The sequence below is a fragment of the Podarcis tiliguerta genome (genome assembly GCF_965153285.1).
Source record: "Podarcis tiliguerta genome assembly, chromosome: 8".
In the NCBI taxonomy this organism is placed as follows: Eukaryota; Metazoa; Chordata; class Lepidosauria; order Squamata; family Lacertidae; genus Podarcis; species Podarcis tiliguerta.
Genome location: NC_139541.1, coordinates 14023208 through 14036672, shown reverse-complemented (window position 1 = coordinate 14036672; position 13465 = coordinate 14023208). Strand labels below are relative to the sequence as shown.

The 13465-nt window shown below is 47.1% G+C and overlaps 1 protein-coding gene across 5 annotated transcripts in view; it reads left to right on the top strand.

Moving 5' to 3' along the window:
- The window catches only part of MTOR (mechanistic target of rapamycin kinase), a 106689-nt gene that overhangs the window by 65858 nt on the left and 27366 nt on the right, over positions 1–13465 (top strand). For all 5 annotated transcript variants that reach the window (XR_014514429.1, XM_083453558.1, XM_083453556.1 and 2 more), the window contains 8 exons: positions 1085–1160; positions 3989–4128; positions 6645–6745; positions 7316–7431; positions 9154–9231; positions 9331–9438; positions 12847–12972; positions 13079–13210. Coding sequence is in view for 4 of the 5 variants with exons in the window: in XM_083453558.1 (XP_083309684.1) it covers positions 1085–1160; positions 3989–4128; positions 6645–6745; positions 7316–7431; positions 9154–9231; positions 9331–9438; positions 12847–12972; positions 13079–13210 (877 nt within the window). In the remaining variant the exon portion in view is untranslated. The remainder of the gene's footprint in view (positions 1–1084; positions 1161–3988; positions 4129–6644; positions 6746–7315; positions 7432–9153; positions 9232–9330; positions 9439–12846; positions 12973–13078; positions 13211–13465) is intronic.

The window sequence follows — 13465 nt, the reverse complement described above, 5'->3', positions numbered from 1 at the left end:
CTTCAGTCCTTATGAGATCTGTCTTAAGGGCGCTTAAAACCTCTAATTCTTTTGAGGGATTAGTAGTCTTTCTAAAGGGAGCGGGGAGGGGGACTTCCACCAATCTTTTTTTAAAAAACCTGTTATGACTGGATGCCCATAAAGCCCTTGAATACGTGGATGTTCAAGAGGAGGAATAGGCCGTGGGTAGGAAGTCCTAGCTTAAGGGAACGCAGCCTAGAGGAAATTAAAACTATGACATGCAATAGACATGTGAGCCTCAGCTGAAGTCCCCTGCTGCCAACTCTGCTAAATCTTGTTCAAAGCCTAAAATCATGTGGCGGCGGCAGCAGCTGTTTGGGGGAATGGAAGGCTTGGTGGCTGAGAACAGTAACTACAGCAGAGGTGTGTGGAAGAATCCTGCCTATGAAATAGGCAATGCTGGTCTTCTTCTTTTTTTACAGATGGCTTCTCATCTTCAGTATCCACTTTGTACCAGATTAGCAACTGCATCAGTTGTCCGCTGATGTGACTTTCACTATGACAGTTGTGCCATCCAGGTGTTGTGGGTCTATAACGCCCATCAACCCTGATCGTTGACCATGCTGGTTGGGGCTGATAGGAACTCAAGTCCCACAACATCCTGAGGGCCACAGGTCTCCCATCCCTGAACTAGACTGTCACTTGCCTTTACTGCTGCATGCTACCTCCCATCACACACCCGCCATCTTTTAATGCAGGGATGGGCAGACTGCGGCCCTTCAGATGTTGCTGGACTACAACTCCCATCATCTCTGACCATTGACCATGCTGATTGGGGCTGATGGGAGATGGAGTCCAGCCATATATGAAGGGTACCAGGTTGACTAAGGCTGCTCTATATTCTCCTGTCATTGCACATATAGCAGGGGAAGATTGGTAGCAGTGGGGAAACTGCCATTTTATGATTGTTTATGGTGCTGTTTTAAAATGTATTTATACCAGTTTGGTTTGAACTTGTTCCCAAAAAAATATTGTTTGTGGAAGCTGGAAAAGCGAAATATAAATAAATAAAACACTAGGATCTGCCCTAAATGACTTTTTATTCCCACTTACTTCTTTCCAGTATTAACAATAAACTACAGCAACCAGAGGCAGCAGCCGGGGTTCTGGAATATGCCATGAAACACTTTGGGGAGCTGGTGAGTAGCCTCTTAATTCCCCATCTCCCTGTTTTCATTTTGAGAACGAGGGCCACAGCTCCATGGTAGAAGATCTGTTCAGATTGCAGAAGATCCAGGTTCAATCCCCAGGCAGGACTGAGAAGGATTCCTGCATGAAATTTGAAAGAGCTGCTACCAGTCCATGTAGACCATACTGAGCGATAGGGACGCATTTTTCCCAACTTAGTATAAGGCAGCTTCCTAGGCTAGCCCTTCATCCGTAACCTTGAGGACCAGAATCTTACTTTACTTTTAGAGCAGAGGTTCTTTACCTGTGATCCTTGGATTCCTAGGATCACGGGCTTTGGGGGTCCATGAACTTTAGAGAGTGTAAAAATATCACACACACACACACACACACCATTTCCTTCCTGTTTCTTTGAAAATTGTCTTTGTGAAAAAAATTCTGGGGAGAGCTTCCATTACATTTCCAACGGGGTCTATCACCCCAAAAAGGTTAAGAACCACTGTTTTAGAGGAGGGTTCAGACTAGAGCATCTGCTTTGCATGCAAAAGGTCCCCTAGCATCTTCAGATAGGGCTGGGGGCGGGGGAGACCTTTGCCTGAAATGCTGAAGACCCGCTGCCAGTCAGCGCAGCCAGATTCATAGTCTGACTTTGGTATGAGGCAGCTTTCTATCTGCCTGTGAGTGGAACCCATAATCCCCTGATCACATCAGCAAGCTCTGCATCCTCGCCTGTTTTGAAATGATCTGCCTGTGGAGCCCCAGAGGCCAGACCTGCAACGTCTCACGTGGAGGGGCACTGAAGTGTGGCATGTGTTGTGTGTGTGTGCAGCTTTATCCTGCCTGCAGGGCCCTCAAAGAATCCACTGCTTGGCATAACGTCGCGGCAAGAACTGCCAAGGGCTGAGCAGAAAAGAACATTGGCCTAGAGCCCATGTTGGGGCGGGCGGGCAGGAGGGGGTTGCGGGAAGCAAAAAAATCCCAAAGAAATCCAAGTGGTAGCTTGTCCCCTCTCCCTCTTTCCCCCCCTTTTAATCCCTCGAAAATGAAAATCCTTAAAGAAATGAGAGGCTGGTGAAAGTGTTGGGAATTTGAAAACTGTCATTGGTCGGCACGTCTGTTCTTTTTTACCGCTCACCTTCAGAAAATCTGGACAGTTAAAGCCAGTAATAAGGCCTTAGTATCCTTTCCCTTGCTGCTGTACAATGCCCCACGTGCTTGTAGGCTGTCTGTCTGCTGGGCTGTTCCAAACTTCATCCCCTGCTGCTCTTGTTTATATGTGTTGATGCTACTTAGACTTGGAGCTGATGGCACAGCAGGCAGTGGAGGCTGGCTCTGTTAGGGCAAAGGGGACGTTGCCCCACCAACCTCAGCCAGCTTCCACCTGCCTGCCTTCTTATTTACATCCAGCCCTGCCTGTCAGCTTCCTCCTCTTCCTTAGTCTCAGTGTTGCCCTTACAGGACTCAGCAGGCAGGAGAAGGGGGTGGGCAAAACTAGAATGAATTGACTCTGCCTGCCATTGGCTCTGGCTTCCCCACCTGCTGGTGTCTGTGCCTTCTGCCCTACTGCCCGCAATGGGCACCAGCCATCAGTGGTTGCAAGGGAGGCTCTACTTCTGTCCTCGGGTCTCCCAGTGGTGTTTGCTGATGCTCAAAAGGGATGGCCAGATTTTAAGGGGAGGGAGCCAAGAGCCACATTCATCTTTGGCTAGCCCTCTGGGGGCCACGTACCAGCAGTGACTCTCATGTGGAAACACACACAGACACACACACAGGCACACAGCTGCCCTTTCTCACGTGACCCAGGCAAACCAGCCAGTCATACTGGCCTAGATGGACCAATGGTCTGATTATTATTCATCTCTTTATTTTTCATCCATTTACCTAGGGCTATATCCAACTGAGTAGGGGTGTGGGTGGCGCTGTGGTCTAAACGACTGAGCCTCTTGGGCTTGCCGATCAGAAGGTCAGCGGTTTGAATCCTCGCGACGAGTGAGCTCCCTTTACTCTGTCCCAGCTCCTGCCAACCTAGCAGTTCAAAAGCACACCGGTGCAAGTAGATAAATAGGTACCGCTGTGGTGGGAAGGTAAACGACATTTCCATGCACTCTGGTTTCTGTCACACTACCGGTTCCGTTGCGCCGGTAGCGGTTTAGTCATGCTGGCCACATGACCCAGAAAGCTGTCTGTGGATAAACGCTTGGCTCCCTTGGCCTGAAAATGAGATGAGCGCCGCAACCCTATAGTCGCCTTTGACTAGACTTAACCATTCAGGGGTCCTTTACCTTTTACCTTTACCTTTATATCCAACTGAGCCCTGCCCAGAGTAGATTGACTGGTGCAGGGTAATGTAAACTAATTTGTGTTAGTTGGAACCTTGTAACAGTGGCCTGTTATACTTGATTTTGGTATGGATATTTATTCTGCCATGTTCTGTTCTAGGTACCCCCTTTACTTTGGGGCATCTGTTGTTGTATGTCGTGTCTCATTAAAAATAAACATATAACAACATTTTTTTAAAAGTAGATCTATTGAAATTAATGAACCCAAGGTAGTCATGTCCATTCACTTCAGTGGACCTACTTTGAGGCAGACTAGCATTGGATACAACTCCTAGGTTTTTATTTCCCCCCTTCCTTTCTGCAAACATCTTCCCAGTGCTGCTTACACAAAGCGTTCCCTCCCATAATGCTAATGGCATAACTATAGACCTATTGTGAGATGGGACATGAAAGCATATGAGACTTGCATCACTTGGGTCTTCTTTACTCCTGCCACTTTCCCACACTAAAATGTGCTATTTTGTTAACCCTCTCTTCCCGCCTCTTCCCCACTTTTATAGGAAATTCAAGCAACCTGGTATGAGAAACTGCATGAATGGGAAGATGCTCTGGTGGCCTATGACAAAAAGATGGATACAAACAAGGATGACCCAGAACTGATGCTGGGGCGCATGCGCTGCCTGGAAGCCCTGGGGGAATGGTAAGAAGAACCAGTGTGATGTGGTTAAGAGTGTCAGACAAGGAGCTGTGTTAAAATCCCTACTTGCAGATGCACATTGGGGGGCTGTCTCTCAAACTAGCCTATTGTGAGGGTTATTGTGAGGATAAAATGAAGAAGGGGTAACCTGTGTATGGCACTTTGAGCAATGTAAGGGGAAAGTCAGTTATAGATGCAATAATACATAAATAAAGAGCATCTTAGCATGCTAAAGACCACATGCTCAATCCATGGCATCTCCAGGTAAGAGTGGTATTTGTCCTCTGTCAGAAGCCTGGAGAGCTGCTGCCAGTCAGCATAGACAAAGCTGAGCTAAGCGGACCAATTATCTGATTTGGTACAAGGCAGCTTCCTATTAAGCTGTAACTTTATTCAGAACCATGCTCAGTTGTAGAACATCTGCTTGGCGTGCAGAAGGTCCCATGTTCAATCCTCAGGTGTCTCCAGGCAGAGCTGCAGGAGACATCTGTCTAAAAGCCTGGAGAGCTACTGCCAGTCAGAGTAGGCAGTTCTGAGCTAGAGGGACCCAGTTGTCCGGCTCAGAATAAGCCAGCTTCCTAAACTCCTATGGGAAACAAAAACAGACATTTGGTATGCGAAGCATGTGGTCTTCCACTGAGTTACAATCCTTTCCATGGTTCTAATTAATAACTTAGGAATAGATATTTTGATTCCCCCTCTTCTTGTTTAAACTACTTCGGAAATTTTTGCTGGAAAGTGGGAATATATTAAAATAAGGTACCTGCCCATTAGCCCATATAAGAGTTTGCAAAATGACTTCCCTTCCGAAGGAGGGTGGGAGATGTGGGTAGTTTGCTTTTTGCAGGCTTGCGTGGATCAAGAGCCTTTGTGAAGTGAGGAGTCTTTATCCCTAGCAGGGATCTGCAGCATGCACACTCAGTGTGCATATGTGTAGATGAGAGAGAAAGGGAATGTGCTTTTTTTGGAGCCTAATTGGAAAAGACAGAACCTGCATAACGTACTGTGCTGTTCAACCTGGAGGGTTCGGCAAATCCAAGCCAGTCCTGCCTAAATTGCTGCATGCCTCATGTCATTGAGCCTCTCTGTTTCGATGGGTCCTGACGTGAACCCAGGTCGATGGCACAAGGGGAGTGGGAGAGGGGAGGGGGAGATGCCTGTCGATTGAAGTCACTCCACAGACCAAGGGGGCTGCACAGAATTACCTGAAGCAGCACAACCTGTACCTGATGTTCCCATCTTTTTGCATCCTGGGTGGCTAGGATGGCAGAACGGGGAGGGGGGGAGCCAGGTGACTTTGTGGGGAGTGAGAAGATAGGCTGCATTGGCTTTACCAAGTCTTCAGATGAATATGCAACGTTTAAGAACAAAAGAAGCTCTGTCAGCTGAATCAGGTCATTGACACATTCTAGTCCAGCATTTGGTTCTCACGGGGGCAAACCAGATGCCTCTGGAGAGCCTGGAAACAGGATTCGATCACAAGAGCAGTCTCCCCACTTGCAGTTCCTAGCAACTGACATTGTAGGTAGAGCACAGCCATCGTGGAATGCAGCTTTGGTGCCTAAAGGTCAGCTAACATCATATTAAAAGAACCATCAGATTCAATTAAAATGAGTACAAATCTGACAAATGAAACCAGTAAAGAGGAGGAAATAGCATTAGTACTTAATGCTAATGCTAAACAGAGCAACGTAAGACCCAAATACCTGAAGGGAGTCTGTATCCAGCTAAGTCATACATAGGTTAGACGCATGGAAATTTAAATACCAACTTTTTAAAAAATAAACAGTGGCAAAGTACTGCGGCAGAATTTGTGTAGTTTCACCCACCTGTGGCATTTCCTTCTGAGAATCACCTGCCTGCCACCCTTGCCTTTATTGTCTTTTAAGACTCCCAGTGAAGTCTCTTGTGTCCTTCCAGCCCTTTTGACAACCTTAAATATTTTGTTTCATGTTGCTGCTGTTTTGATCAGTTTTCACTTTCAATCAGTGTTGTTGCTCATTAGCTGCCAACTTTTCTGCATGTGGTTTTATTTGCCTTTTAACACTGCCTTGTTGGTGTGTGTGTGTGTGTGTGTGTGTGTGTGCGTGTGCGTGCATTTAAAGACTGCTTTCATGGGGGGCTTGTTTAATGACTCTGTATTTTAGGTTACAACCTTAGGTTACAGTTACAATTCCCTTGGAGTGAGTTGTCTCCAGCATTAGTCCTATACAGGATAGACCCTTTCAAATTCATGAACATGACTAACTCTGGTCAATTAATTTTAATGGGTCTTCTGAGTAAAATTTGGCTGGCTACAACCCAGTAAATCCAACTGATCTCAATGGGGCTTCTGTGTGAGTATGAATAGTATTCCAGTATCATCAGCAAACTGCAGTTTGGGGTTTATTTTTTCACAAATACTGAATGCTGTTTCCTTAATGGAAAGGCTGTATAAAATGTACATTTTAAATAAAAGCAGGGAAGAGGGTTTTCATCAAACTGTAACTTTTGCATCTTTGCTTTTTTCTTCTTCCTAGGGGACAACTTCACCAGCAGTGTTGTGAGAAGTGGACCTTGGTGAATGATGAAACCCAGGCGAAAATGGCAAGAATGGCAGCGGCAGCTGCATGGGGTTTAGGTAAATCCCAGCCTTAAGACTGTCCTTCTCTTCCCTGCATGCGTGCGCGCGCGCACACACACACACACACACACACATATATATATATATTGGGGGGGGGGGGGTTGCCAAGTGGCTAATCTAAACCCTGAAACAAAGTCCCTCTAAAATGCTGTTTCACAGAGAAGGGTGTCCAGCACAGGTAGACATGGGATGGCAAATGATTTGTTGAACGCTGGGGGTACATTTTCCACATAGGAGAAGCAGTTCTGCAGTGGATATAGGGAGGTCATCGGATTTTCTTCCATTGAGTAGGTTTAAGATCATTTCTTTCAGGGGCGCTATGGGGCAGCTATATCTCCACAGACGTAGCCCTTCAAACGTTTTCGACTGCAACTCCCAACAGCCACAGACTTTTGCCAGGGATGATGGGAGTTGTGGTCCAGGAACATCTGGAGGGTGCCATGTTGGCTACCCCCAGTACAGGGATTAATCCCTTTCTTTCGGTAGATTAGAGGGGATAAGATGAGCATGTCCCACTGGATGCCTCCCAACTCTTATGGCTTATGCAGGTCGTGTCTGTCTCTGCAGGTCAGTGGGATAGCATGGAGGAGTACACCTGTATGATCCCAAGGGATACCCACGATGGCGCCTTCTATCGGGCTGTGCTGGCCTTGCATCAGGACCTCTTTTCATTGGCTCAGCAGGTACACTGTGAACCTTTCTGCCATCACCCGCTGTGGTTTGAAGAGCAGCAACTGGGTGTTGCTTTCCCATATGGCAGGGAAGGCTCCCGTTTGAGGGGACCCCTGGCAAAATGCCCTCTGGTGGGCCCTCCTTCGGCAGCCCATGTTGGGATCTGACCATGGTAATTCATGCTTTGCTGGCTGGGGTTGATGGGAGTTGTAGCTCAAAACATCTGAAGGGCAGCAAGTTGGGGGAGGCTGTTCTAAGACACAAGAAATCTTCTTCAGCCTTTATGGTGCCACAGGACCATGCTGTAACAGACTCAAATGGCTGTTGATCAGACACTTTTGTAAAGTTTCCCTATATGACGAGTCTTAGCCGCCATCCAGGCAAGCAGCAATTCGCAAACCGGCCTTTGGTCTAATCCTGCATGGATATTCCTATGCTTCTGTTGAGGATTCAATTTATGTTGTCTTGTGAATGTGAAATACACTGTTAATTTTTGGGAGGGGGGATCTTGTATTATTTTTGGGGGGGTGGCTACATCCATCCTGCCCCACCCTGTATTAAGAGCTGAAGTTGTAGAACGAATTCCTCTTTAAGAAAGAAAGAAAATAATCCAAATAAGCCCTGTCAGAATCTGTCTGTCTCTATTGATGTGCACAAGAAAATTCAGCCAGGCGTTTGAAAGAGCTAAGGCCTCTGTAATTAACCTTTTTCACATTCTGGGAAGGGGGTGGGGGAAGAGGGAAAACTCTGGAGGAAAGATTATATAATATATGGCACGACACCCAATGTTTTGGACTTCTCTTTGTGCAGAGCCTGTAAAATGTGAAAAGGAAGCTCTGGCACACATAAAACCTCAAAACCTATTGGAGAAAAATTATGGGATGTGCCTAGGTCATAGTAGGCAGTGCACTTTCAAGCATACATCATACAGGCACCATTTTATTCATATGCTGCCTTTTCATAGCTAAAGCCAGGCTCAAGGCAGCTTACAACATGAAAAAAACCCGATATATAAATTACATAAGCAGGGTCGGACTCTGGCCATCCAGCTGTTGTTGTTGGGACTCCAGCTCCCATCAGCCTCAGCTGGCAGGGCCAATAATCAGGGAATATGGGAGATGTATTCCAGCAGTACCTGGAGGACCACAGATTCTCCACCACTGCTGTCAAGGACTGGTCCTTGTAGATGCGCCTTGGCCAGATCCTGGATGACATTCTGGGAAGCTTTTCAGCTGGTACACCTCTTGATAGTTGGTGTGTCTCCAGGGACTCAGGCAGAGGGTCTGAGAGCGTTGAATTGGAAATGTTGAGGATTCTGCATGCAAGACAGGTGCTCTGCTACTGAGCTACAGCCCCTCTGCAAGCCTGACTCAGCTTGTATGTTCCTGGGCATATGGAGTCACTGTCAGTACTTTGAAGGAAATGCAAGAGTGGGGTCTGTGTACAAAACAGGGCAAGGTATATGTTCTAGAGCAACAGGCAGGAACAGGAAGAAGCCAATAATAATGGAAGACCCTGGCCAGTCCACAAGATCTTGAAAAAGTGCCACTATCCCGAACAAGTGAAGGAAACAAAGTTCTAGATGTACATGGTCATTTTTTGCTGAAGTGCAACAGCCTCTCTTCACCTCTCCATTGTTGACTTCCTTTTTTGTCTTTACTTTAAGCTTATTGTACTATGTTTTCAATGTCTCCATCGCCTTAGTAGACCCTTCCTTTCTTTTCCTCAATCAGTGCATTGACAAAGCCCGAGATCTGTTAGATGCTGAGCTGACAGCTATGGCAGGAGAGAGTTACAGCCGTGCCTACGGGGTGAGTACTTTGCTCCTGGCCTCGGGTGATGACCCTCTGTTTGGGAACTGTTCGGCGCAGCGGTGATTGGGATGGAATGTGATTGGCTGTTTCCTTTAGGCGATGGTATCCTGCCAGATGCTTTCGGAGCTGGAAGAAGTCATCCAGTATAAACTTGTACCGGAGCGACGTGAGATCATTCGCCAGATCTGGTGGGAGAGACTCCAGGTAAAGACACTGTGGAAAGTTTATAACACCGGTATGGTGTAGTGATAATTGAGTGCTGGGCTTGGATCTAGGAGACCAGGGTTCAAATCCACATTCAGGCATGAAGTTCACTGACTGACCTTGAGCCAGTCACTCTCTTACCTAACCTACTTCATAGGGTTGTTGTGAGAATAAAATGTGGAATCGTATAAACCACCTTTTGTCTCTTGGAGGAAAGTTGGAGATAGGTAGAGTACCTAGAGCAGTAGCCATGTCAGCAGACACCAAACTCTCTAGCTCTCCTGAATCTTAGCTTCCTTCCATCCATCCATCCATCCTTTCTACCTCCCTACCTTGGAGCAGACGCGGGCTTGCAGCTTGATAGCCAGTGGCTGCTGTCCCATATTAACTCCAGCACCCACCCAGAGGAAGAATTTTTTCCACCGTGGCGCTCTCCTTCCTGTTGTTCCTGCGTGTGCTTCCGTGCGGCACAAGAAGCTGTTTACCTGTTGCTGCCAACGGCTTGCTTTTCGCCCCCCCCCCCCCTTCTCTCTTTCCCTGTGCCATTTGGGAAGCTGTGACAAAGCTCTTTGCCTCCAAGATTGCATTCCTGTCTGGAAAGTCTCAGAGAACATTCCGCCCAGGAGGACTAGCCCGGAGCAACGGGGTGGGTGAAGTCTGCAACTGCAACTGTTTATAGACCTTGAAAAGTAAGGGAGAAAGAAAAAAACAGGACACCGAGTTCTTGTGTGTTTTTACAGCATCTTCCTAACAAATACAAAAAGGCCCACTTTATGTGGACCTCAGGGAGCTTTAGATTTCCTACCTAATTTGGATGTGGGATGGCATACCTGGCTATCGAATAAAGGCACTGTACTCTCTCTGTTTCTCCGGAGCAGGAAAACCTCTTCAGTCTTTCTAACCAATGTTTAATACTCTGTTTTGAATGCAAGGTCTACAGTAGAAGTAAACTCTTGGAGATGTAAACTCTTGTTTTCATTTGGTGCAAATTGCCACCATTTTGTGGAAGATAGGAAAAGCCCAGGTGGGCTCTGGGTCCCTCTAAATTTCTCATTGGTTACATAGGAAGCTGCCTATACTGAGCCAGACCATTGGTCCATGTACCTTAGTGCTGTCTACACTGACTGGCAGTGGCTCCCCAACGTTTCAGACAGAAGACATTCCTAGCCCTAAACTTGTATGTACTGGGGATTGAACCTGGGAGCTTCTACATTCAGGGCTGATGCTGTGCCACTAAGGGGTCTTTTCCCATCCCACCCCTCCAGCTGTTGTTCAAAGCTGGCATGGCCTTCTCCAGTTTGACTCAGGCTTTCCTTCTGTCTCCACCATGGCAGTGGGCATTGAGCTATTGTGGCACTCAGCACAGGTAGGTGAGAGGGAGATGCCTCTCCTGGCTCAGCCTGCCTGCCAACAAGGCAGCCTAATTCACAGGGATGGCCAGGTCAGCGAGGCAGCAGGAAAACACCAACACTAGGCAGGGAAAACAACAGCCAAAGCAGAAATGCAAAAATATCTGTGTGGGGAATGTGTTCGCTCAGCGCCGCCACCCCCCCCCCAAAAAAACCCTTCTTTTTCTCCTTGTTTTTCTTCCTTTTTGATGCAGGAACAAATTGTCGTTGGAACTCAAAATAAAATGTTCTTTTTCGGAAATTGAGTCAGACCCCTGTCTTGTTGTTTTGAAAGGGATTTAGGAAGACACAGTTACTGCTTTATGTTTTCAAGTCTGTTCCTTTTACTGGGGGTTGATCGTTCCTCTTCTCCGAATTGCCCCCCTTTTTTTCCATTAACGAACATAGTTAACACTGGAGAACCTGGCCGGCTCCTGGAGCTGACTTCTGTTTACAGTCCCCAAGGACTGAAGTTTAGCAGCGTGTGCAGGATGGAGTGGTGTGCAAACAGCGAAAACTAAATGCATATTGCTTGATGTAATAAAGCAGTGACATTTTCTCTTTAGGAGAAGTTGTCTGTGTTCAGCATTAGCAGGAGCACTAGCTGCTTGTTTGGACCAACGATGGGTCAGATATTCTCTACTAACTGCAACATACAGCAGTCTTTATTTTCTTCTCCTTCCCTGTCTCCCCTAAGACAGCCTTTTTTCTCTTGAGGGCCACAAGAGTAATGGTTCAAGGAAAACACATTGGTCTCTCCCTCTGTGTCCCCTTTTGCATTTCCAGCTGGTCATTAGAACAACTGGTAGCTAAGAATTTATACCTGCATTTATGTATTTCCTCCTCCCAATCCATTTTTCTTCTTCCATCGTGCCATGGTTATGGTTTACTTTATCACTTTCCTCTATATGTTATGCTCAACGCATGACAAAAAAACCAAAATCATTACAAAAGACCTCTCAATACCACTATCCACATAAAAAGAGTCCAACATAATAACAAAAATGCATAATATGAAATAATTTCCGTTTCAAGTTATGAAAATTAGTAACTTATTGAACAGCAAGAAGAAAGTGGGAATGAAGTATGTCTGCTTCTGTTTTCACCTATCAAGGCAAGGGCCATAGCTCAGTGGCAGAGCACCTGCTTTGGATACAGAAGGCCGCCTGTTCAATCCCCAGCTTCCCCATGTTGGCCTAGGAATGTCCCCCACCCAACAGCCCTGGAGAGCTGCTGCCAGTCAGTGTTGACAAGACTGAGCTAGATGGACCAGTGGCCTGCCTTGGAATAAGGCAACCTCCTATCCTTGCAGCAGGGATGGGGAAGCTTTGGCCGGAAGTTGTTGGACTCAGACTCCCATCAGCCCCAGTCAGCATGGTCACTGGTCAGGGGTGATGAGAATTTGTAGTCCAACTACATCTGCAAGATTGTAGGTTCCCTGCTAGATAGTAGCAGCAGAGTGAGCCCTTTTTAAAGACCTAGAGAGGGAAGCAGGGCCAGTGCCTGATGTTTGCAGAAACAGGACAAAACGTCCTCTGACCTAGAGAGTTCAGCAAATCTCCTAAGATGATGTTGTTCATGGACATGGCTCCACTGCCTGTTACAGCTAGTAGCTACCAGTTGACTTATCCTCTTATGCAAAGGTTTAGGAGCAGAGGAAGCTTCCTTGTACTGAGCCAGGCCTGTGGCTCATCTTGTATTCCCCACACTGACTGGCAGACCCTCTCCAGGCTATCAGGCAGGAATTCTTTCCCAGCCTTAACCTGGAGATGCCATTGGGGATTGAACCCAGGACCTTTTGCCTGCAAAGCAAATGCTCTACCACTGAGCCACGACCCTTTGTGTAGATAGCTACCATCACACTGGGTGGAAATGACTTGCGTAAGCTGCCGGTGCACCATGTGCAGCTGCTTCTTGTTTGCCGTAAGCCTACTGCCTATTTTAATTTCCATGGACGGCAGGAATAAACCAACAGATACATGGACTTAAGAGGTCTCTGCCTGTGCTTCTCTTTTTCTAGGGCTGCCAGCGGATCGTTGAGGACTGGCAGAGGATACTTATGGTCCGGTCCCTTGTCGTTAACCCCCACGAGGACATGAGGACTTGGCTCAAGTACGCCAGTTTGTGCGGCAAGAGCGGGCGGCTGGTGAGTGTATCTTGCAACTCCAGCAGGTATGAGAACAGGGAAAAGAGTTGGACGCAGAAACCCACAGTAACCTTCCCCCACCCCTCCTCTTTTCTGTTTATTCAAGGCTTTGGCTCATAAGACCCTCGTGTTGCTTCTTGGGGTTGACCCGTCCCGGCAGTTGGATCACCCGTTGCCAACTGTTCATCCTCAGGTGACCTACGCATACATGAAGCACATGTGGAAAAGCGCCCGCAAGGTAAAAATGCTGGAAAGAATTTCGAAAATGCTTTTCTCCCTCTTGCTGATAACTTCTGCTTCCTAGGACTGCTGCAGTGCAAGGAGCAAAATGCACAAGGTTCTTCTCCCTTCCTTGCCCAGCCGCCTTTTCTGGTTTCGGAGTGGATGACTCTCCACCGTGTCCCTGCATTTTCTATACCCTTGTGTGTGTTTGTGTGTTTGTGTGTGCTGTGTCAGTGGTCAGTAAAGAAACAAGCAAAGGCACCAGGCAAAC